The sequence below is a fragment of the Labeo rohita genome, chromosome 6, assembly GCF_022985175.1.
Source record: "Labeo rohita strain BAU-BD-2019 chromosome 6, IGBB_LRoh.1.0, whole genome shotgun sequence".
Classification (NCBI taxonomy): Eukaryota; Metazoa; Chordata; class Actinopteri; order Cypriniformes; family Cyprinidae; genus Labeo; species Labeo rohita.
Genome location: NC_066874.1, coordinates 32,420,073 through 32,443,437, shown reverse-complemented (window position 1 = coordinate 32,443,437; position 23,365 = coordinate 32,420,073). Strand labels below are relative to the sequence as shown.

Sequence of the window (23,365 nt, the reverse complement as noted above, 5' to 3'; positions counted from 1 at the left end):
CTAATTTAATTGTGGCCAGTTACAGTAAGGTGTAAAATTAGAAATAATTAAAATATTAAAATAAATCTGTATGTGTAAATACTGTTAAAATATAAATATTTACATAATATAGAATAAAATAAATAATGAAATAACCCCTTAAATCTAAAAATAGATTTCTATCATTTTTGACATGTTGTATATATCATATCATTTGATCAATGCATTGATCCATATCAAAAGATTAAATAAATAAATAAAAATTCTCATGGAGCATGGTGAAAAAATATAAAATTAAATAAATAATGAAAACTCCTTAAATCTTAAAATAGATTTCTATCATTTTTTTACATACATCATATCGTTTGATTGATGCATTGATCCATATCAAAAGTTAAAAAGAAAAATAAATAAATAAAAATTCTCATGGTTAAAATATATAGAATAAAATAAATGATGAAAATAACCCTTTAAACCTTAAAATTGATTTCTATAATTTTTTACATGTTGTGTTAATATATCATTTAAATGCAAATACCATAAATAATGGTATTTGCACTTAATTTTTACATATTATGTAATTGTATTTTAATTTTTAAATTTTATTATATTTTAAAAAATATTTTAATCTTCATTACAAATAAGGTATATTGTAAATAATTAATACATATGACATAAGCAATAGTAATAATGATACTTGATTTAGCCTATATTTAATATTTAATTTAATTGTGGCCAGTTACAGTAAGGTTTAAAATTAGAATTAATTAAAATATTAAAATAAATCTGTATGTATAAATACTGTTAAAAAATAAATATTTACATAATATAGAATAAAATAAATAATGAAATAACTCCTTAAATCTGTAAATAAATCATTTTTTACATACATCATATCGTTTGATCGATGCATTGATCCATATCAAAAGTTAAAAAGAAAAATAAATAAATAAAAATTCTCATGGTTAAAATATATAGAATAAAATAAATGACGAAAATAACCCTTTAAATCTTAAAATTGATTTCTATAATTTTTTACATGTTGTGTTGATATATCATTTGATCGATGCATTGGATCCATATCAAAAGATGAAAAGATAAATAAATAATTACCATGCTGCATGGTTAAAAAATATAGAATAAAATAATGAACATAACCCCTTACATTTTAAAATATATTTCTAAAATTTTTTGTTTACATGTTGTATTGACACATCATATCGATTGATCGATGCATTGATCCATATCAAAAGATAGATCAATAAAAAATTATCATGGTGCCTGGTTAAAAAACAGATTAAAATAATAAAAATAACCCCTTAAATCTAATAAATTTATGTTTTTTTTACATGTTGTATTGATACATCATATTATTTGATTGATGCTTTGATCCGTTTAATAAATAAATAAATAATGATGCATGGCTTAAAAAATATGGCATTATCATAGATGTCTTGACCTCACTTACTATACAAAAATATCACAAATACAAAAAATACAGTGGTACAGCAATGCTATCAGGTGGTGGTTATGGTACTAAAATGTAGGCTACTATTTAGGTCACTTTCTTAAAGGAATATTTTTTGTTATTTGGTAGTTTATACAACATTGTATTGCACATACAGCATTTGTCTTATTTAATGAGATAGTTTGGCTAACTAGGGGACAAGAGGGTCTTCTTAAGACATGCGCCCCCGTCTGTCGCGTAGTGAAAGCGCGCTTCCCCCGCTCGTCACAGAGAGAGAGAGAGAGAGAGAGAGAGAGAGAGAGAGCAAATAAGGCTCAGCAGCGGCAGCAGCAGCAGCGCCAGTGGCGGCAGCAGCGTCAACGCATCTGCGCGTCTCCGAACTGCCTTGTCTCGGGCCAATCAATCCCTCAGCCCCGTTACCGATTGAGATTTAACAGCGGCTTTGGATCTTAACGAGCCTTCTCCATCCTCGTCGACAGCTCGGCGTCAGCCCCCTTTCGCCTGACTACCGGTTCCGTTTATATCTACCGAGTTTCTTGAATTTTTAATGGAAAATGGCGATGTTTGCTCAGTCCCCCGGTCTGTTCTGCCTCCTCTCCGTTCAAACTGTGCTGCTCCTCAGCCTCTCCTCACCGGGAACGGCGACGCTCCTCTTCCCTCAGCACTACACGTAAGTACCTCAGGAAGCGCGGCGTCGAGCAGCGTCCCAGTTTCGCGGGCACTCAAGATATGTCCGTTATTAACGCGTCAAGATTTTTAATCAATCACCGTTCATATTTGTAGTTCTAAGCAATTCTACATCATTGTTTACCATTTCCAAGGAGCTTAGTCGTTCAATTATTGATCGGAAGAGGCGTGACAGGAAAACGGCGATAGTTAGTGCTTCAACGTAGATGTATTTGTAGTTGCTTGCTGTTTTTGCTGTCATGTTACCGAGTACGGATACGGTAACGACGGGAGAGTGTTCCGGGCGTTTAAACGCTGCTACTTTTTGACGGAAGCGCATCACTCAAACGGGTTTTTGTTATTGTACAGATTGCTAGTAGATGCAGGATTCCCACAGTCATGACTGGCCTGAAAATATAAGGATATTTAAAACATGCTGTTTTACAGTCCCAAAATAATCATTTTGGGGATTGTTTTTCTAGTTCCGCTGATCTTCACAATGATTTTTTTATGAGTACAGTGACTGTAAAATGACTAAATTATTGGTGAAAAGGTCTGGGAACCCTGTACCTTGAGTTTATTTAACGCGTAAGTTAGTTTTAGGTTTTAGGTTTGGTTACGCTTTCTTGTCTGTATTGATTATCACTTATAAACTACCCATGATACTGTAAGTGCCTGAAGGAAAATCTGTTTCTTTTTATTTTAAGCATTAACTTTGTCTGAGATGTCTTTCTCTTAATATTAGACACACGTGAGACAACTGTTGATTTGCTTTGCTCTTCATTTAATGCATTCATTGGTGTTCAGGAGAAACAACATGTTTTTCTTTCATGTGGGTGTAAATCAACTCTCCCCCTTTTATTTTCTCCAAAACGGCATTAGATTTCTAATGAATTCAGTCTGATATGCAAGTATATTCTCATTCATGAAGTTTAGAAATGGTTCTTGTTGTGTACATAGATGTACTGCAGCATACTTTCGGTTGTGTTTGTCCTGGAGGGATGTAAAGCGTCTTATTTTTGTGCTGTGCACCAGCCGCTTTCTGAAGTGAGGGTGTTGGGTCCGTGCCAGTTGTGTGCTCGTATGGGGCAGAGGCTGGATTTGTCCGCTGTGTGCCCACACATGCCTGTCCCCAGTGGATTATCTCGTCTCTCATGCCGTATGAAATCATAGAATTTTGATGCTGTTTATGTAAGGTTTTACATAATGTGAAATGAAGTTATGTGTGATCTTATTGTTGACATTTGCAGCAAAAAAATTATATCACTCTTTTTGTATTGCAAATTATGCATGCAGTGGTTTTCACTACTACAACTGGTGGGTTGCAATCCAAAAATGGGTTGCAAGTCTGTTCAGATAGGCTTGCGATACTGCAAATAACTGTATAATCAGGCATAGTTATGACAGTATAAGAAAATAAACATATTAACTGGTTACTGTGGTTATTATACCTTAAAGAAATGGTGCATAAGTAATTTTTTTACTCAGAAATTACTACTAAATTTTAGGAGCAATTAACATGAAAGTTTGAAGAAAAACTTAAAAATTTTATTATTAAATTTGTTTTATTTATTTATTTATTTTTGTGTACAATAATCTTTATTTTATTTGCAATTTTGAAAAAAAAAAAAAAACTATAAAACTAAACTATAAAAACACTGGAAATAAAATTAGCAACTAAAACAAAACAAATATAAAAAGGGAAATGTTTGTATTTATATATTTTTATATATGTAATATAATTTCACATTTTATTTTAATAAAATATATATTATTATTAAATATTATTTTAAACAATTTTGCAACCCTTCATCCATTGGTAATATATTACACTGTATTATTTTATTTTGTATTAGGGTTAGAGTTATTTTGCATTATATTGCAAGGATAATATTATATTTTTTATTTTTTTATTGTTATGTCTCACTGTTTGAGACGATTATCAAACAGTGAAAGTACAATTTTTAGTAATAATAATAATAATAATTGTATTTGAGACAATAATGATTCATCTTTGTTAGGTGTACAATTTTAAACACTTGTATGATCTTTATGTTTTGCATAGTATTTTATCTGGGCATTTTATATAATTATATAATAAAGATATATTATTCCACGCATAGCACGATAATGAACCTATAGGTCTTTAAACGATTCCTGCATTACATGAGAACAGTATCGTGCATTTGAAAGGATTGTTTCACTTTGCAAGCGGCGCAGCATATGTAATCTGTCAACCTTGATAAGCGACGTCTATCAACCTGTCAGAAGCACAGAGACGCTGCCAGGGAACAAATAGCCCATGTCTGGATAGTATAATGCCTAAGTACTACATTAGGCTGGTTTTCAACTCCTGTATGGTTAATAACTGATAATCTTCATAATACGCTGATAGAGACTGTCTTTTGCTCTCTCTGTTTGTGTGCTTTCTGCTTGCGGTGTTGTGGCCTGTAGTCACAGAGATTTGTAACGCTTATTTTACACAGCGCTTTGAGCCTCGAGGCCTGCTCCTCTTTACCAAACCCAGTCAGTAAGGAAGCATGACCACCATGGAGAAGGATTTAACAAAAGCCAAAACAAGCTATCAATAACCAAAACTAAATCATGCTTAGGTTTATCAAAGCCTATTCCATTCAGTGTTTCAATCGTATGAAGGCCTACGTTGGCAGTGTTTTAAGGCATCATATGCACACTCCTGACATGGAGGCTATTTTGAAACACTGTAGTATGGTAGACAAAGCAAGGGAAATATTGATTGCAAATGTTTTTCTTTCATTATCAAAAAGCAGTGATAAAATTATTTTCATCTAGTTCAAATTTGTATGTTGCTGCGTCTGTAAAACGTTACGGATTTGTCAAGTATGAAGTTCCTTGTCCCTGTCAAGTAGCCTATGATTTCCTTATAAGGCCACAGTACAGCCTAAAGAGACTAAAAGGTCCTGGTCTTTAATTCATAAACATCAGCCACTGAGTTAATCGTGTACCTGTTGTGTAGGTCATATACAGGTCAACCTAAAATTCTTCTCATTGATAGCATTTAAGGGTGTTTTGTGTTACAGATTTGCATCATGATGACGCAATACATGTGAGAGACATGCGCTCTCGTGGTACCGATTACCTCCAGTCACACAGCAGGCTGGTTAATGGCTAAATGACTCAGCATTTAAATAATTAATTTGGAGAGGAAAGTAACCTCTTCTTAGTGACACAAACCGAGTCTCCTGTCTTCTTCATCTGTGTTTTCCTTTTATTCAGATATAGCTTTAAGCTGACGGATTGAAAAGGACTTGTGGATATAGTTGTGCACCTCTTAAATATAAACTTATATAGAAAGAAATGGAAATCGCTTTTATATTTATAGTTTAGTTTTAAGGTAGTTAACAGGATCCAGTGAATAAATATCATGATTAGTTGAAATTATTGATGTTTTGTCACAACACTCTTTAAATTCCAATTCAGTAGATTCAGCTTTCTGTCATTCCAGTTCAACTTCCTGTGAGGGTGTGGCCAATTCAATTCAAATTCCAATTAATGCGTTGAAATTAGAAGTCAGTGCTTGCAGTAAATGACGAATTTCGATATTTTTTAAATTGTTAGTATCATTGATGTTAGTACACTAAAAAAAGAAAACAGAAACAATTTTTACTTTGTAATTGCTAGTTAATGGCTTTGTAGTTGCTAGTTACAATTAATTCCAAAGAGTTAATTAATTAACACATTGAATTAGACATCAATTTAAGTAGAAAGACTGAAATAATATTTTTCTCGTAAAACATGCTAAAGTAATCTGTTGTATTTACAACTTAAAAAAAACTTTTTTACAGTGTAGTAGTATTTCAAAGTCTTGAATGGCATTTATTTATTATTATTACTTTATGTTGTAGGATTATTGATATAATTAAGCTTGGTTAAATCAAGACACATGGCCATGTGATATTAAAAATAGCATTTGTTTTAGCTGTGAATAATTTAGCTGTGTACAGACTAAAATATTTTTTATATAATGTTTACAAAACTAACATGGTCTAAAAATACTTTGGCCGTGTTATTTATGTCTTTGTAGTGCGCTCTCCATGGTGCTGAAAGGTCACTGTTCAACCACATTTACACGTGTGCTGGGAATTTGAGATTTTTCTTCAAAGAAAAGCAAATATACACAAATAAAACTTTTTTTTTTTTAAACCTGTAATGATGTTGAAATGTCTGTCATGTTCAAAAAGTGTTTTTGTTTTCTGTTATGAAATAATGAGCATTGTATGTAGAACTTGTGTAGATTACTGTGCCAGGATCAGTGACTCACAGGCAATGATTAGTAGTAGGCACTAAAGTTTAATTTAGGCTATTTGGGTTATTTTTGGATACCAAACACAATAAAATAACCTGTAGCATCTGTTGGCAATAATGTGAGGATTACATCCTGTCTAACATGCTTTAGGCACCAGTTTTGTGATTGGTTTTCAATCTTTGCTGTCCCTAATCTGCTTTCTTTCTTACATTTGAATTTGAAACGCTGCTTTTAGGAGCACCTCTCTGGATTTTACTGCTGGTTTTGTGGTATTTAACTAGGGATATTCAGTCTGGTTAGTAAGGCAACTTCAAAGACGAGAGATTTGGAAAGAGAAGTTGTAAAAAGCAATAGAGGTGGGCCAGTATGAGAGTGTTTTCAGCCAGATGAGAAAATTAATATTTACCTTGTGTGGTCAGTGCTGTTTTTTTTAAATCTATCTATCTATAGAGAAACAAAAAAATGTTGACAAAGCATCTACTGGTACACCCTGGTTTTCACTATATAAAGGCGTTTAGATGATGGAGTCATAAAGTATGACCTGGCACATTTTATTGCCTATGTGAGTATAAAAGAGCAAGCATTCTAGATTCCCGCACATGCTGGAGGTGTTGTCATTAGCAGTTAGCATCAGTACTCCCTCACTTTAAAAACCTTTATTTCTCCCTCTGTGACCTTTTCTCGGTTGACACGTTTCCTTCAGCAGCATCGCCGTCGTCTTCGCAAACCATTTATTACCATCTCCTCCTAGATCTTTCATTACGAGCTGTGTAATCTAAACACGCTCAATTCTTTCTTCACTTCCTGTGTGTCTGTCAGTATCAGATCGATAGATTACAGGAATCTCCCTCTGCAGTGGCTCAGCCATTTTTGCATTAGGGCTTTCTGAGGTCACAGAACCTGTAATAACGGAGTTCGGCTTAGTTCGGTTAATTACGTTTGAAAGGCATGAAGCCTGAGAGGAAGCAGTGAGTCTCAGATGGGAAAAACACATTTGGGAAACGCTAAAGAAAATGACAGCATTATTTGATTCAACATATGTTTTTTACGGTAAAATCTTACCAAACTATATTGTAGATTTGTTCTTGCCAAAAGATGCTGAGTTGGCTGGAGAGTGAATTGACTTCCTTTTTCCTTAAGTGAATTGAATCTCAGCTGCCAAATGACATTTAACTTAACTGGATCAACCTCTAATGGATGTTTTGTAAGATGACACTAAACCAAAGTAGCTTTCAAATTGAGTTGACTATAGGTAACTGCTGCTCGTTTCCTCATCATCACTATCATATCTCATAGTTAGGGTTATGGATTTGAACACACCCTTAATTTATAAGTATGCATGCAAGCATGCATTGACAGGTCTTTTATCCATTGCTTTCAAGGTATTTTATCATTGCATGTATTACCTGGGAATTAAACCCACAATCTTGATGTTGAAAGCACCATGCTGTTCTAAAAATCTACTAGAACATACCGGAACACTATTGACACAACCTGTGTGGCAGTGAAGAGATTGTGCTGCACTTTTATATGTTATCAGAATTAGGTTTAAGATACAATATTCAGAACAAAAAGAGTCAAAAAGTAATATTAAAATAAATATATACACTACCTGTCAAAAAGATTTTTAATGTTTTTTTTTTTAAGTTGTCTCTGCTCACCAAGCCTGCATTTTTTGATCTAAAGTACAGCCAAAAACTGTAAAATTTTGAAATTTTTTTTACTATTTAAAATAACAGTTTTCTACTTGAATTTATTTTAATATGTAATTTATTTGTGATTTCGAATCTGAATTTTTAGAATCATTATTCCAGTCACATGATTCTTCAGAAATCATTTTAAAATTTTGATTTGCTACTCAAACATTTATTATTATTATTATTATTATTAAATAATAATTAAAAATGTTTCTTGAATCAACGTATTAGCATGATTTCAAGGATCATGTGACACTAAAGCCTGGAGTAATGATGCTGAATATATAGCTTTGATCATAGAAATAAATAACATTTTAAAATATATTCAAACAGAAAGCAGTTATTGTAAATAGTAAAAATATTTCACAATATAACTGTTTTTGCTGTATTTTGGATCAAATAAATGCAGGCTTGGTGAGCAGAAGAGAAATCTTTAAAAAAAAAAACATCAAAAATCTTACTGTTCAAATAATTTTAAGATTTAAATCAATAAACATTTTATAAAAATGAGTAAAAGTTTGAATAAATACATACATTTATATTTAAATAAATACATAAAAATAGATGAAAAGGTAAAGAGGTAAAGGTAAAATAAATAAAAAATAGATAAAATTAAAATAACTAGGGCTGCACGATTAATCGAATGCGTTTATGAGGCGCGCTTAGTCAGTAAATCCGGTATTTGGATTAGTAGTAAAGCTCCATCACGTGCGTTCAGCTGGAGCGGCAATTAATACACAGAGCCGTAAATCACTGACAAGCTACGCCAAATCGCGCTCATAATCGAATGCGATTCATCTGCGATTATGAGCACGATTTGGCGTAGCTTGTCAGTGATTTACGGCTCTGTGTATTAATTGCCGCTCCAGCTGAACGCACCTGATGGAGCTTTACTACTAATCAAAGTACCGGCTTTACTGACTAAGTGCACCTCATAAACGCATTCGATTAATCGTGCAGCCCTAAAAATAACTAAATAAATGAGTAAAGAAAATACTACATATAGCAGTACAGTACTATAATTAAGAAAATTAATTATGTAACGTAATAGAAATTAAGTATTTTTCAAATAATATTTTGACATAATATTAATCTTTCAAAGAATAAGAAGGGTCATTATACAAGAAACTATATAAATCCCTTTAAAATTTTAGGATTGGGGCCCCCTGTGTTTTTAGACAGTCCCCGACGTTCACGCAGGTCACATCTTTACGCCTAAAAGTGTGAGACACAGCACTCAGGAATGGTTGCTGTAAAAGCAGTTGCCATGCCAACTTGCTACTGTAAACAAAAGCTTGCAATGCTTGCCCCGCCTCCCGGGTCTTCTGATTGGTCCACTGTTTTATAACTGACATTGATGAGCGGTGCTGCATGTAAAAGTTAAAATTCTTTTAACTTGACATGGCATCTTAAAAAGCGCTCGTGCGAGACGCTACAAAAGACGCAATGGTCATACACGTCTGTCACAGCGCGTTTACATATCAAAACAAAGAAAAAGTAGTACATTGGAATGGAAAAACATGTTCAGTGTTATGAAACATTTAGAACACCTTAAAAATGTCTTCAGAAACCCTCAGAGCACCTTAGAACACACTTAGAACACCTTAAAAAACACTCAGAACACCTCTGCAATGTATTACCAAAAGTATAGTTTTCAGGCCAACTCACGCATCATGGTGGTGAGTTTGACATAGGCAAGCACTTGATACATTTTCTTCAAAAAATGAGAGAAAAAAAGTAGTTCATTATGTGATGTTTGGCACTCTAGAGGAAATAAAATATTTGTGCGCTGCATGTGCTTTTTTGTAAACCCTATATCTTACAAAACAGGGTGAGTCGTCACTTGCATATGAGAAAAGCAGTGCTTTAACCGCATTAGATGGCAGTTGTGGATTTGTGGAGAAGTCTGTTTTCTTTGTTGCCGTTGTGACTCATTCTCCTGCTGATCTTCCCATCCTTGTCATTCAGATGAAGCTGACATTTCCCGTTGACATTTCTTTTTCTGTGCTATCATTAAATGACAAATGACCATGTTGCTCGGCTGATGGTGGAGATAGACGGGAGAGGGTCGCGCTGTTACAGGCGTCTTTGGATTTGCAGTGAAACAGCTGTAATAGAGAGCGTAAATATCTGAAATCAGTGCGCTGAAAGCACTGGACTATTTGGGGGTGTTTTAAGGTTTACTCAGCACTGAATGAAGTTACGACTGTGTTTATGCATGCCATTAGTTTGGTTCCAGTCGATGTTTCTTAGTGCTTTTTACCCAGCTTAGTGTACATTGAGATGTAGGTGCTAAAAGCCCCTAAAGCTTTTAGTGTGAATATGTGCATGTGTGTATTAGAACAGTCAGCCCATTCATAGGTGGGTGTGCTTTTGCTTATGTGGGCATCCATTATCTTTCATCTTAGGTCTGAACTCGTCTGTACTCTAGTATGTTAATAGTTTGTCTGTACTTGATTTGATGCATCACTGATTGGTCCCAAAAGTGAAGACAGCAGTTTATAAGATAATTGCACAATTTAGCTATTATATATACTATTATATATATTTAATTTCATGTTGCAGAGTTATTTTTGTGTCTTTGTTAAAACAACAACGATATTTGTTTTTCTTCATAAACTTGCTTGCTTGCTTTTTGCATCTTTTAATTGGTCTGTTTCCACTGGAATGACTGCTCTTGTTATTTCACTTATTTGTGTAGATACAGTACAATACCCTTAAAGGTATTTTTTTTACAAGTTTAAGTCATGATAAAATAAAATGAAAAATGACTACCCAAGATTACCCAAAAAAGATTTTTTTTGGTTTGAATAAAAATTTTCTCCTTAGTTATATTTATTTTATGTTATTTTATTTTATTTTATTTTATTTTATTTTATTTTATTTTATTTAGAATTTTGTATTGCATTTTTCAACTGCTGGAAAAAACACTCACCATCACCATCACTGTTTTTTTTTTTTTTTTTTTTTGAATGCATTTATTTTATTTTATTTTATTTTATTAAAAAATATATGCACGTTTCAACTCCTGGACAGTTTCTGTCATTCCTTTTTTATTTAATTTAATTTAATTTAATATTCCTTTTATTTATTTACTACTTTTTGCCTTCTTTTCAGGTTGTGCACAGTTGGAAAGAACAAGCTCTGCCATTCCTGTCTTTAAATGCATTTTATTTAATTCATTTACATTTTATAATTTAAATTTAAATTTTATTTTTAGTATTGAAATGCTACAATTAAAAGTGTTGTTTTGTTGAAAATGAATGGTGACTATATCATTCAGTGAATAACACTGTAAATTTCAGTCTATTCCTCAAGCAAAGGTATTATATGACTGCGCACTACTGTTACGTCAGTGTCATGTTTTTTCATATAGGGCAGTTTAAAACAACAGTATGTTTTATGTGTTTCATGACAGAAAGAAAGCTTAGAACATGACTAAATGATGACAGAAATGTCATTTTAAGCCCCACTATCCCTATAAGTACATACAACAAGCTGTAGTCTTGCAGTGTAGTCGCCTGAGCTCATTTACGTCTGTGTTTGTGTACTCGCGTACAGAACGTTCCTGGCCTAAGACAGCATTTTCATACCTTCCACCCTCTATCCATCTCTCTTCTGCTGAATCTCATTGTGTTAAGAGCTTTAGGAGCTGCAGGAAGATATACAGCTCTGATCTGTGGACGTTTGATCGCTTCATTCGGGTTTGGCCCAGTTAGCGAGTGTTGTTGCTGCTTAGGGAGGCACTTCTGTCAGAACCGGCCTTTCTTTATCATCCGGCTCCTTAAACATCCACTCTTACCTGCCAACAGGCGAGCAGCTCATTGCCAGAGAGAGAGAAAGAGCAGATGAGAGTTTGGAAGGGTAGTGATTAAAGTCAAGATGAATCCAAACTGAGCCTGTTTACTTTCTTAAAGTGACAGCTCACCTCAAAATAAAGATCCTGTCATTATGTACTCATGCAAATGTCTTTGCAAACCTGTATGCTGTTCTTTCTCATCCTGGGACATTCAAGGTCACAAGGTCACAATCCAAATAAAAGCCTTGATGTTAATTGTACAAATTGTACTCATTGTACAAAATAGTCACCCCTGGAGTATGAAACAGTCAGTTTTCTGATATAAAGTCACTCTCAAATACTAATAACTCATAAAAGTCGTGCTGCGTGTCTGAAAATACTGTTTTGTCCATCTGTTTTGATTAATTGCCTTTGTTTTTTTTCTAATTTCTATCTTTGATGGTATGACACATAATTAATGATAACAGCGACAATGCTATTTATTTGCTGGATCTCAAATAGCATACTTTTAGCACAATAATCACACAATTGCAAAAAAATTCATACAGAGAATTCCTTTGTATTATTATTTTGATTATATGTATCGTTTTTTTAAACAGTGATGGTAAAATATACAAACTTCACCAGTACATTTTTATTTTATTTTATTTTATTTTATTTTATTTTATTTTATTTTATTTTATTTTATTTTATTATTTTTTAAATGTAATTTAATTTAATTTAATTTAATTTTTAACAGTCATGGTGGAATAAAAAACTTTTAGCCAGTACATTTATTTTATTTTATTTTATTTTATTATTTTGTTTAACAGTGATGCTGAAATACAAACTTTTAGCAAGTACATTTATTTATTTTATTCTATTTTATTTTTAACAGTGATGGTGAAATACAAACTTTTAGCCAGTACATTTATTTTATTTTATTTTATTTTATTTTAACAGTGATGGTGGAAAGCAAACTACAAAATAAAATTAACTTTTACTTACTTTATAAAATAAAACAAAAATGTATTTTATTTTATTCACCTTTTCAACTCCTGTACAGTTGGTGTCATTCCATTTTTATTTCATTTAATTTAATTCCTTTTATTTATTTTTTTGTATTCACTTCTTTTTACTACCTTGACAACTCTTTCATAGTTGGGAAGAATAAGCACTGCCATTGAATTTTTATTTTATTTTATTTTTATTAAATTAAATTATTTTTAATAAATTTTATGTATTTTTTATGTAATGTTTTTTTTTTTCCTTTTTAAGCTACAGAAAAACCCCACCTAACAGTATTGTAAAAGTAGTTCAGTAAAGTAAAGTCACACAATAACTTTTTTTGTAATGACAAACCACAATTCATTCATTCATAAAAGAAGAAGCAACAGCTGTTTGGCGAATGAATTGTTTGAGTCTTTATAGTGAATCAGTTGATTCAGTTTACAGAGTGATTCGTTCACAATCCGGTTTCTGGAGTTCAACTAGAAGCCAGTGTATGGGGAAAAACAGAAAAATTCACAGGGAATGCGCACTCTTAAGAAATAATATATTTATTTTTAAACACATTATATTATTAAATGTTAATAGAATAGCTGGGTTCAGTCATTCTTATCAAGTAAATAAGACTGCTCAGTCAGAAACACACACACACACGCATGCAGCATTTCTTTTGGGGCTATTCTCAGGCTGTGTAACACAGATAAGGGTTATTTCTGACCCCGGGCCGTGGTTGCAAATCTCTGACCATTAGGCTCGAGCAGATAAAACTGTTATAGGGTTTGTGTGACACTGCTGAAATTCCCCTGTAATGTTCTCCATCAGTTTCCCGAACACTGAATGTTAAAACACCTCATGACTGCAGATGTGCTCTAGTAGATATTACGCTTTTTATGAAATGTCACACTGTCTGTAAAACCAGTATATGAATATAGAGCGGTAATATAGTCCGTTTGCAGATCGCTCACTGGAATAATTTAAATATAAGACCCAATGAAATGACCCGGTGAGCGCGGTTTTATTTAATGTGTTGACATATTACCTCTTAAAACAAGAAGATGAAGTGCATTAGATGACCTAAAAGCTAATGGACATGCACTAAGAGCAATGCAACTTCAATTTGGATTTCACTGAAATCTTTATCATTGTAATTTGGAAGCCTTTACTACTAAAAAACATTTACACCTCGGAAATTCAGTAAAAATGTAAGACTGATGGCTCCTGAAACATACAAGGTGACAAGGTCATAGTCAAAATAAAAACATCATTAATCGTAATATGAATGAAACAGACTGTCAGTTTTCTGTAACAGAATCACTGTTAAATTCTAATAACGCCTAAAACTCCAGCAGTTTGTCTGAAAATACTGTTTTGCTATTTGTTTTGTTTTAATGTCTTTGGCTTTTTGTCTTTGACTGTCCTAATTTATAATATCTTTAATGCAAACATTTTCAGTGCTGTATTTAATTTTAATTTAATTTAATTTAATTTAATTTAATTTAATTTAATTTTTTATTTATTTTATTCTAATTTATATTTTATTTCATGATTCTTATTGTCGTTGTGTTTATTTTATTTTATTATTTTTATTTTATTAAAAAAAAAAAAAGATGATTCTTATTTTTGCCGTGTTTATTTTATTTTATTTTATTTTGTCCCTTGTTAACTCCTGGACAGTTGGAAAAAATAAGTGGCTTCATTAATCTCATATATGCTGGTGCTGTATTGTACGAAGCACAAAATTCTGTTGCTGCTTACTATATAAGACATTTAGCCATTATGTGATGGTAATTATTACAAACTTGCATTGCTGTTAACCTGTGCTTTCTGTGTCTAACAGGATGATGCACTGGGCAGGTCGCATAGAGAAGGAACTGGAGAAGGTGCTGCAGCTTGTCACTGGAGTCCAGCAAATGAAAGGAGTAAGTTGAACATTTTTAACTTGTTTTACACTGTACTGCTGTGCTAGATGGAAAAATATCATGTAGTTTCAGAGCTTTAGGCCAAAGGCTCTTCTTTTCAGTACATCAGTGTAAAAGCGACCATAATAATCAGGCTGTATTATTTACCTTTGTTGTGGTGCCTTAGGAAGAAGCTGTAACTTGTTTCTGATGTTATGATAACAGTGCTTGGGTAAGATGATTACAGTAATAGCAGTTTTTTTGTGGTCGTTTCAGTAGTGACATTTCATAACAATCTTTTTCTGTTGACAGCGGTCACACAGTCTTGAGCACTAAGCAATAATCTGTCTTCACAGTTTCTGAAAGCCTGAAGTACTATATATTTTGTTTTGTATACAGTATTTCACATGTATGTTTCAATTGTTAAATGTGTCTTCTGTATTATTTGTGAAATTGTGAGAAATAATTAGGTAATATTTAAATAGTCTGAGACCAGGAAATGCATTGTTGTTGTTTTTTTACAAATTAGAATATGGGCTAAAAATAATATATACTGTAAAAATGAAAAAAAAAAAAAAAAAAATAAATAAATTTAATAAATTGTAATAAATGTGATGTTTTTAAAAAAAAATTTTTATAATATAATAATTTTTAATATAATTTAAATAAATTATATAAAATTCTGAGATCATAAAATGTTTATTTTAATTTACTTTTTGTATTAGTTTTATTAGTTTTTGTTTTTAATGATTTTGCTGTTTTTTGAGCGAAAAGAAGAATATAATATAATAATAATATAAAAAATTTGAATTGTTTTATCATTATCACTGTCTGAAATACAAATAATAATAATAATAATAATAATAATAACAACTTAATAATAATAAAAATATTAGTAATATGTGAGAAATTATTTCAAGTAAATCGCATCTCAGGCTATTTCTGTTTTCAAGCTCTGGCAGTTTTTGTTTGTTAGCATTAAATATATTCTGCTGGCATACACAGCAGAGTAACTGATAGGGAGGCTAAACATTCTCAGTTTTTTTTGCGAGGGCAAAATATATTTTAATTTGTCCATCCGTATGTGTGTGTGTGTGTGTCGTTTAGAAAATCAGTTTGGGATACTGAATGCATGCAAGTCTGTGTTTGCACTCTCAGTAGCTAGAGGTTGCTGAGTCTGTGGTCTGGGTGTGTGTGTGTGTGTGTGTGTGTCTGTGTGTGTGTGCAGTGAGTCTGTGAAAGCGCATTTATCTCCGGCCCAAACAGGAGTCGTCACAGGGAGTGCTAAATGGCCCAGCATGTGCAGAAAAAGCCATTTTCTAAATGGATGCCTCTCCCTATATGTGCATCTGATAGAAATCTTCCCTGGGCTACGGCGGCCCGCTAACAAGATTGCTTTCCTTCGTCACTCTCTCTTTCCTCTTCATGCCCAGTTTATTCTGATATTCTTTTCCCACCCTTTCTGTAAAAAAAAAGTCTTGCAAATGAATTCTAAGCATTTTTTTGCTTCTCAAAGTTATTTTAGGGAAAGTAAATAGAACGGACTTGCTGCATTTAGTGTGCGACAATCTTGAATGCATATTGCTTGAAAAATTGCAAGCAGGTGAGTTGAAAATATTTGGAGAAACGGAGAAAGAACGAATCAGAAAGATCTCAATGCAAGCTGAACACTAATACTTAACCATGACGAAATATCAGATAGCAGATGTTATTCAGACCTCTGGTTAGATAAACTCAGTAAACATGGTTAGGACTAGTGATAGAATCTGATGACATTTGATCATTTTGAAATGATCAGTATCAGCTGATCTTCACCTGTTTGACTGAATATGAATATATTGTGTGGCATCCAGAACTTTGAGATTTACAACTGGAATTTTGTTCCTTTTAAAAATGAAAATAAATGAAAAGTTTAGTAATGCAAAAAATAAATAAATCTATAAATAATAAAATACAAAATGAATAAATAAATGTCTTTGCTGAGTGTTTTATTTTACAGATGATTGACCTTTTATTTACCTCTTTTGATCAGGTTTATTTATTTTTTATTTTTAAAAAAAATTAAATGCTTTTTCTGGGAGCTGGTTAGTTTGGTTTGAAACTTATGAAAACTTAAAAAATCTATGGAAAAATAAAAAGTATACTTTCACAACACATGACATGGGTTTATACTTTGTAATTGTAATTCATGATTTTGAGTTTCTAAAATTAACATTTCATTTTTTTATTTTTTTTTGGTTGATATTTAATAATATTTAAATGTTCTGAAACCATGACAATTTATTTTTTGTATTTATTTATTTAGATTATAATTTACACTGAGTGTAACAATTTAACCAAATTTAACCTTTAATTTAAGAAAAATTAACCAAAATAAATAAAATTAATATAAATGTACAATTAATTTAAACTAATTTGGTATAAATTGATATGTGTTTGTGCGTGTATGTATGTGTGTGTGTGTGTGTGTGTGTGTGTGTGTGTAATATAATATATATATGTTAGAGGTTGTGTTAACTGAAAATTTTCCCCCCACTTATGAGTCTTGTACTTCAATGATAGGTTAGAATTTTGTGAAATTTTTTGAATGAATATCAAAGGATATCAAAAGGATAAACAATGCAGATTTATTTTCACAGCCACCTTAGCTCATATTTACCAAGGGTGCCAATATTAGTGGAGAGCACTGTATATAGATATAGATATATAATAAAGCCTTTAAAAATAATGTTTATAAGTGTATACTATTAATATGCAAGTAAATAAATATATAATATTAACAAATAATTTGAATCTCTTGATAATCATGAATCTCTTGCTATTTTTGTTGAAATATCTATGAAAATAAAGAAAGAATGTGAGCCCCGGCTGGAAACAGACTATTAGTTTTACAGTGAGATTTTTGTTTACAATCCAGAAATATTCCACTGACCTCCTGGTTATTTGAGAGAGTAACCTGATTTGAAAAACACTAGTTTAAAATATTGTCATCAAGTTGATTCAGTCTCAGTATTTTCGACTCAAATAAAACCAACTAATTTAGATGTTACCATACAAACCACATTTTGTTTTCCTTGACTAAACATTTTTACTGTGTATGTCCTGGGAAGCTAACATTTTTCCAACTGAATAATTTAGATTAAAGAGATCCATCTGACAAAAACAGTTTGGGAACCCCTGAGACACATGAACATCCTTTCAGTTGCATCACTTCCATCCTGATTTACCCGGCTTCTTGAAATTAAATAGAACGGACGTTGAAAGCGCTGCTCCTTTTCTTTCTCTCTCTGTTTCTATTTCCGTCCTTCTCTGTGTCTTTAGTCAGTGATGTTAGATAAGCAGTCGTACAGCTTTACTCCCACACACACTCCCTAACAAACTACACTTAGTTCAGTAGCGCAGCTATAAATAGAACACACTCGTGTGGATGTTTCTGGGCTCCTCTTCAAGGTTATGACAGCTCATGTTGGGCCAGACATCTGCATATTTTATGCCTTGTCCTAAGTTTATCTCTTTCTTGTTTAATTCTTTTTTTTTCTCTGAAGCCAGCTGTGTGTGTTTGTTGGGTGCTTGGACACCTGGACTGTTATGTGTTTTGTGTAAGAGACAGAAATAGACACTGAGTCAAGAAAAGGTTTAGAAAGTCCTGCTGAATGCAGGCTGTTCTCTGATTCAGATACAAGTATGAACTAGATTTGCTTGTCCTGAAGTAAAAATACCAGCGCTTACAAGAAGAATAGTGTTTAACATACTGTCTGTACTGAAAGTGAGCAGTGCATCACAACACAGCCAAACTAATTTGCATGTTAATAATCAAAGCTGGTACTTTGATGGATGTTTTTTTGACATGCTGCACAGCTACTCTAACATATGTGACCCTGGACCACAAAAGCAGTCGTAAGTAGCACGTGTATGTTTGTGGCAATAGCCAAAAATATATTGGATCAAACTGATCGATTTTTCTTTTATGCCAAAAATCATTAGGATATTAAGATCATGTTCCGTGAAGATATTTGTACATTTCTTAAAATAAATATATCAAAACTTCATTTTTGATTAGTAATATGCATTGCTAAGAACTTTATTTGGACAACTTTAAAGGCGATTTTCTCAATATTTTGATTTTTTTTTTTTTTGGCACTCTCAGATTCCAGATATTCAAATAGTTGTATCTGTACCAAATATTGTCCTATCCTAACAAACCATACATCAATGGAAAGCTTATTTATTTATCAAAATTTTTTTGGTTTTGTGGTCCAGGGCCACATATATCTAATTGAGTCCAGTTAATTTTATGTGTTATACTATAACATTTTGTTATTGAATAACTATGCATACACAGTAATTATATGTATACACCACTGTAGTGTAACATTAACATTATGTAAAATTATTTATCCAAAGTCTGTTGGAAACACCAAAAATGTGTATTTTTGCTTTGTTTTTCAGTTACAATATCTTTTTTGTATTTATATTTTCTGTTTTCATATTAATTTTAAAACTTTAAAAATTTTGTTGTGTACTTTTGTCATTTTTATAATTCATCTAAAAATGTGTACTTCATTTGTATTAATTTTAATCTTTAAATTCAAGTTTTACTATGTGGAAATTAGAAATGTTGCCTAGCTAAAATAAAATATTGAATATTTTATTACATTTGCTTTCAGTTAACGTTTATTTTATTTGTTATTATGCTTTTAGTTTTAGTTAACTATAATAACCCTGATCTAAAAATCTTTAAAACAAAATCAATTTGCTTGAAATTTAATTTACTTGACTTGTATATCATGAATATCTTGAATTAAATTTGTATTTTTAGTGCATTTGTTTCTTGATTTAAGCGTAAACCTCACAAAATTTTGTTAGATTTATTAAATGTTCATATGTAGTCTTTTTATGTTAGGATAACAAGGATAAACAAAGAGATTTAGATTATTGTTTGCATTTCTACATAAAACAGTTTGATGATATTAATTGATAGGTGCATGTTTGAATGATATGTCAAAATATGCGTAATATATATTATGAACCTAGCATGTTACGCTTACGGTTCATGATTGCAGTATGCATTGTAACTGTTAATCAATGATTTTAATGAGTGTGATGAAGAGAACTAGCAACTTTATTCATGATGCATTCTTAGCTGTTTTTTATTTATTTATTTATTTTTTTTTTCTGTACAAATGTGCATTAGATGACTGCTTTTTACAGTTGTGATCTTTTTTTTATCATGCCATGAGCGCTGCATTTAGATGCATTGTCAAGTGAACCGTGTGAACCACTGAAAATGTATACTAGTCACCTTGTTATATAGCGCTTTATACAATAAAGATTGTTTCAAAGTAGCAGATTGATGATTAGAAGAATAGTTGAAATATGTAATGGATAAATCGAAATGTAAAAAGACTAATCCAAGCTTTCTGAGACAGGATATGATGTCACTCCTTCTCTTTATCCTGCAGCCAGCAGCTAGTGTTTTGAATGACTTAATTAGGATGAAGTCAGGAATCATATTGGAGTAATGTGAACTGTTGAGAGCGACGCTAGAAAACTGCCCTCCGTGACCTTTGATCTCTGCCTGCTTTCTGCTGGAGACCATGCATAATTCAATCTGACGGGTCACAGCTAATAATACTGGAACTGCTACTGATGCCCCCTAAAGAAATACAGCACAAGCCACAAGTCTGCAGTCGGAATGATTTGTTTTATCACATTATGTAATGATTTCATTTGATATATGTGACCCTGGACCACAAAAGCAGTCATAAGTGTACATTTCTCAAAACTGAGATTTATACATCATCTGAAAGCTAAATAAATAAGCCAATAATTGGAAGGAAAGGACAATATTTGGCCGAGATACAACTGTTTGAAAATCTGGAATCTGATGGTGCAAAAAAATCTAAATACTGAGAAAATCGCCTTTAAAGTTGTCCAAATAAAGTTCATAGCAATGCATATTACTAACCAAAAAATAAGTTTTGATATATTTACAGTGGGAATTATACAAAATATCTTCATGGAACATGATCTTTACTTAATATCCTAATGATTTTTGGCATAAAAGAAAAATCGATAAATTCGACCCATCCAATGTATTTTTGGCTATTGCTACAAATATACCCGTGCAACATAAGACTGGTTTTGTGGTCCAGGGTCGCATATTTCATGTCATAACACTGAAAACAACTATATATCAGACCTGAATGGAATAGTTAACCAAAAAATGAACATTTTCTCTTCACAAGAGAGTGGAATGGTGTGGATTGCTTGTGGATTATTGTGATGTTTTTAAGATGGCACCCATTCACCGCAGAGAATCCATTGGTGAGCAAGTGATGCTACATTTCAGTGAACGTTGTTTCTGTTTAATTTTTTATTTTATCAGTGTAGGAATGTGCTAATGTGAAACTTGAGTCTCCTATGTATTTCACATGATAAGCGCCATTTGTGTTCTTCTTTTTGCTCAAACGCTCAGAATGGGAAGAAAATACATTAGCCGTTAACCAAGATCTTAGGCCTCCAGCTCATTACCCATAATGCAGCTGATGTTCCAGGCTGAAGCGTCTACAACATTAGCCCACGTAGTTTGATGTTTTATAAACACAAGCGCAAACTTGAGAGAGAGTCTGACTTGATTCTAATAGCTTGACGCTGCAACATCAACATCGATTTGATTAGCATGTGGCAAATCCTCCTGCCGATAAAGATTTAACATGATTGCCACTTTATCTTAAGTCTCAGATGTTTCTCCTGAGAAAAAGACCCCAGTAATCTCACACATTTGATTTTATGGCTCTATACTCTTGTTGTTGATAACTATTCACTGGTTTGTGTTATTATTTCTCCCAAGGAAATAATAACACAAAAAAATTTAAGAAGTTTGCAGAATGAAGAACTTTACATTTAGCAGATACATTTTTGTCTGGACAGGCTTGATTTGTAAAGCCGTACGATGCAGGTGTGTGTGTGTATATGTGGGCGGTTTGTTCTCAGTGGTCTTTATAATCATTGCTTCAGGCTTCAGCTGACAACAGCACTTTGAAATCATCTTTTATACATGAATTGTTCAAACACACCCATGTATTCACACAGTAACACACACACACATTTCTGGACGTTGGCGTTTCATCAGGGACTGCAGATGTAATCGCTGATCGGTGGTTTGGTATAATTATGTTTCTGGTTTAATTGCACTTAGTACTGAAGTCAACATGAAATTCAATTTGACTGAATGATTTCAGCATTGATAATAATCTGAAATATTTCTTGAGCAGCAAGTCAGCATATTAGAATGATTTCTGAGGGATCATGTGAGACTGAAGACTGGAGTAATGATGCAGAAAATTCAGCTTGTATCAAATGAATAAATTGCATTTTAAATAATATCCAGATGGGAAATAGAAATTGTAATAATATTTCGTAATATTAGCATTTTTGATCAAATAAATACAGCCTTGATGAACAGAGTAGACTTATTTCAAAACAGTAAATTTTTTCATTTATTAAACTTTTAACTGTATCTCACTGGTTGACGTTTTTGTTATATTCATGTTGTGTTAGGACAATAATTTTGACCATTTTAATTCACTTAAATTCAAAACTTTAAGTCTTTTAGAGGATTAAAATCAATGCCTTTTCGTGTTGACTTCAAGAGGAAAAACACAGCATCCTAGTGACTTATAAGAAATGATCTCATCTAAGCTACTCCCTCCTCTCAAAATATTAGGAGATTTTTCTTTTACTGTTTTGTTGTCTCTCGCAGCCTGAAGCCAAAAAGAAAATAAAATCACATAGACTTAAAATGCGCCAAGAGCACTTTTCTGTCTTTCGGTGATAAAAGCCTAAAGGAAACCCGGTGAACCAGGTTCACCCATCAGTGTGTATATGTGTGTTTATCAATGTGCATAGCATGCCTTTAAATGTAGAGTCCGCAGTTTGCAGGGATTGTCTCTCTGTCTTTGTGTATTTGTGCCTTTAGGATTGTCTTAAAGGCATAATAAAAAAAATACAATTCTGTCATCATTTACTCACTCTCATGGCAGAATTGGATGAACTACCTCTTTAAGGTTTTTCTAAACTAGTTGACATTGGCATTCACATCATTACCCATGGGAATGCAAAATCACAAATGAGATCTCTTTGATATCTCATTTGTTTTGCCTAGACTGCAATGGGATTACATAGAGAGCAAATGGAGATTAAATCTCCTGCTTCTAAGATGTTTCTCCTGAGACTCTAGTAATCTCACAGTGTGTCCTCTTTAGAAGAAAACAACTGTGTGCTCAGATTCAAAAACCAGCTGAAACGTTCCTTTAAAAGGAATAGTTCACCCAAAAATTAAAATTACCACATTTACTCACCCTCAGGGCATCCAAGATGTAGATGAGTTTGTTTCTTCATCAAAACCAGATTTTGAGAAATGTAGCATTACATCCCTTGCTCACCAGTGGATCCACTGCAGTGAATGGGTGCTGTCAGAATGAGAGTCCAAACAGCTGATAGAAACATCACCAAAATCTACAAATAATCCACACCATTCCAGTGGATCAGTTAACATCTTCTAAAGCCAAAAGCTGCGTATTT

The 23,365-nt window shown here is 32.5% G+C and overlaps 1 protein-coding gene across 1 annotated transcript in view; it reads left to right on the top strand.

Annotated features, from left to right (window-relative positions):
- The first annotated feature begins 1,756 nt into the window (after positions 1-1,756).
- The window catches only part of cacna2d2a (calcium channel, voltage-dependent, alpha 2/delta subunit 2a), a 227,959-nt gene continuing 206,350 nt past the window's right edge, over positions 1,757-23,365 (top strand). Inside the window, exons 1-2 of the mRNA XM_051111737.1 lie at positions 1,757-2,117; positions 14,719-14,800. Of these exons, the coding sequence (XP_050967694.1) occupies positions 2,002-2,117; positions 14,719-14,800 (198 nt within the window). The 5' untranslated portion in view covers positions 1,757-2,001. The remainder of the gene's footprint in view (positions 2,118-14,718; positions 14,801-23,365) is intronic.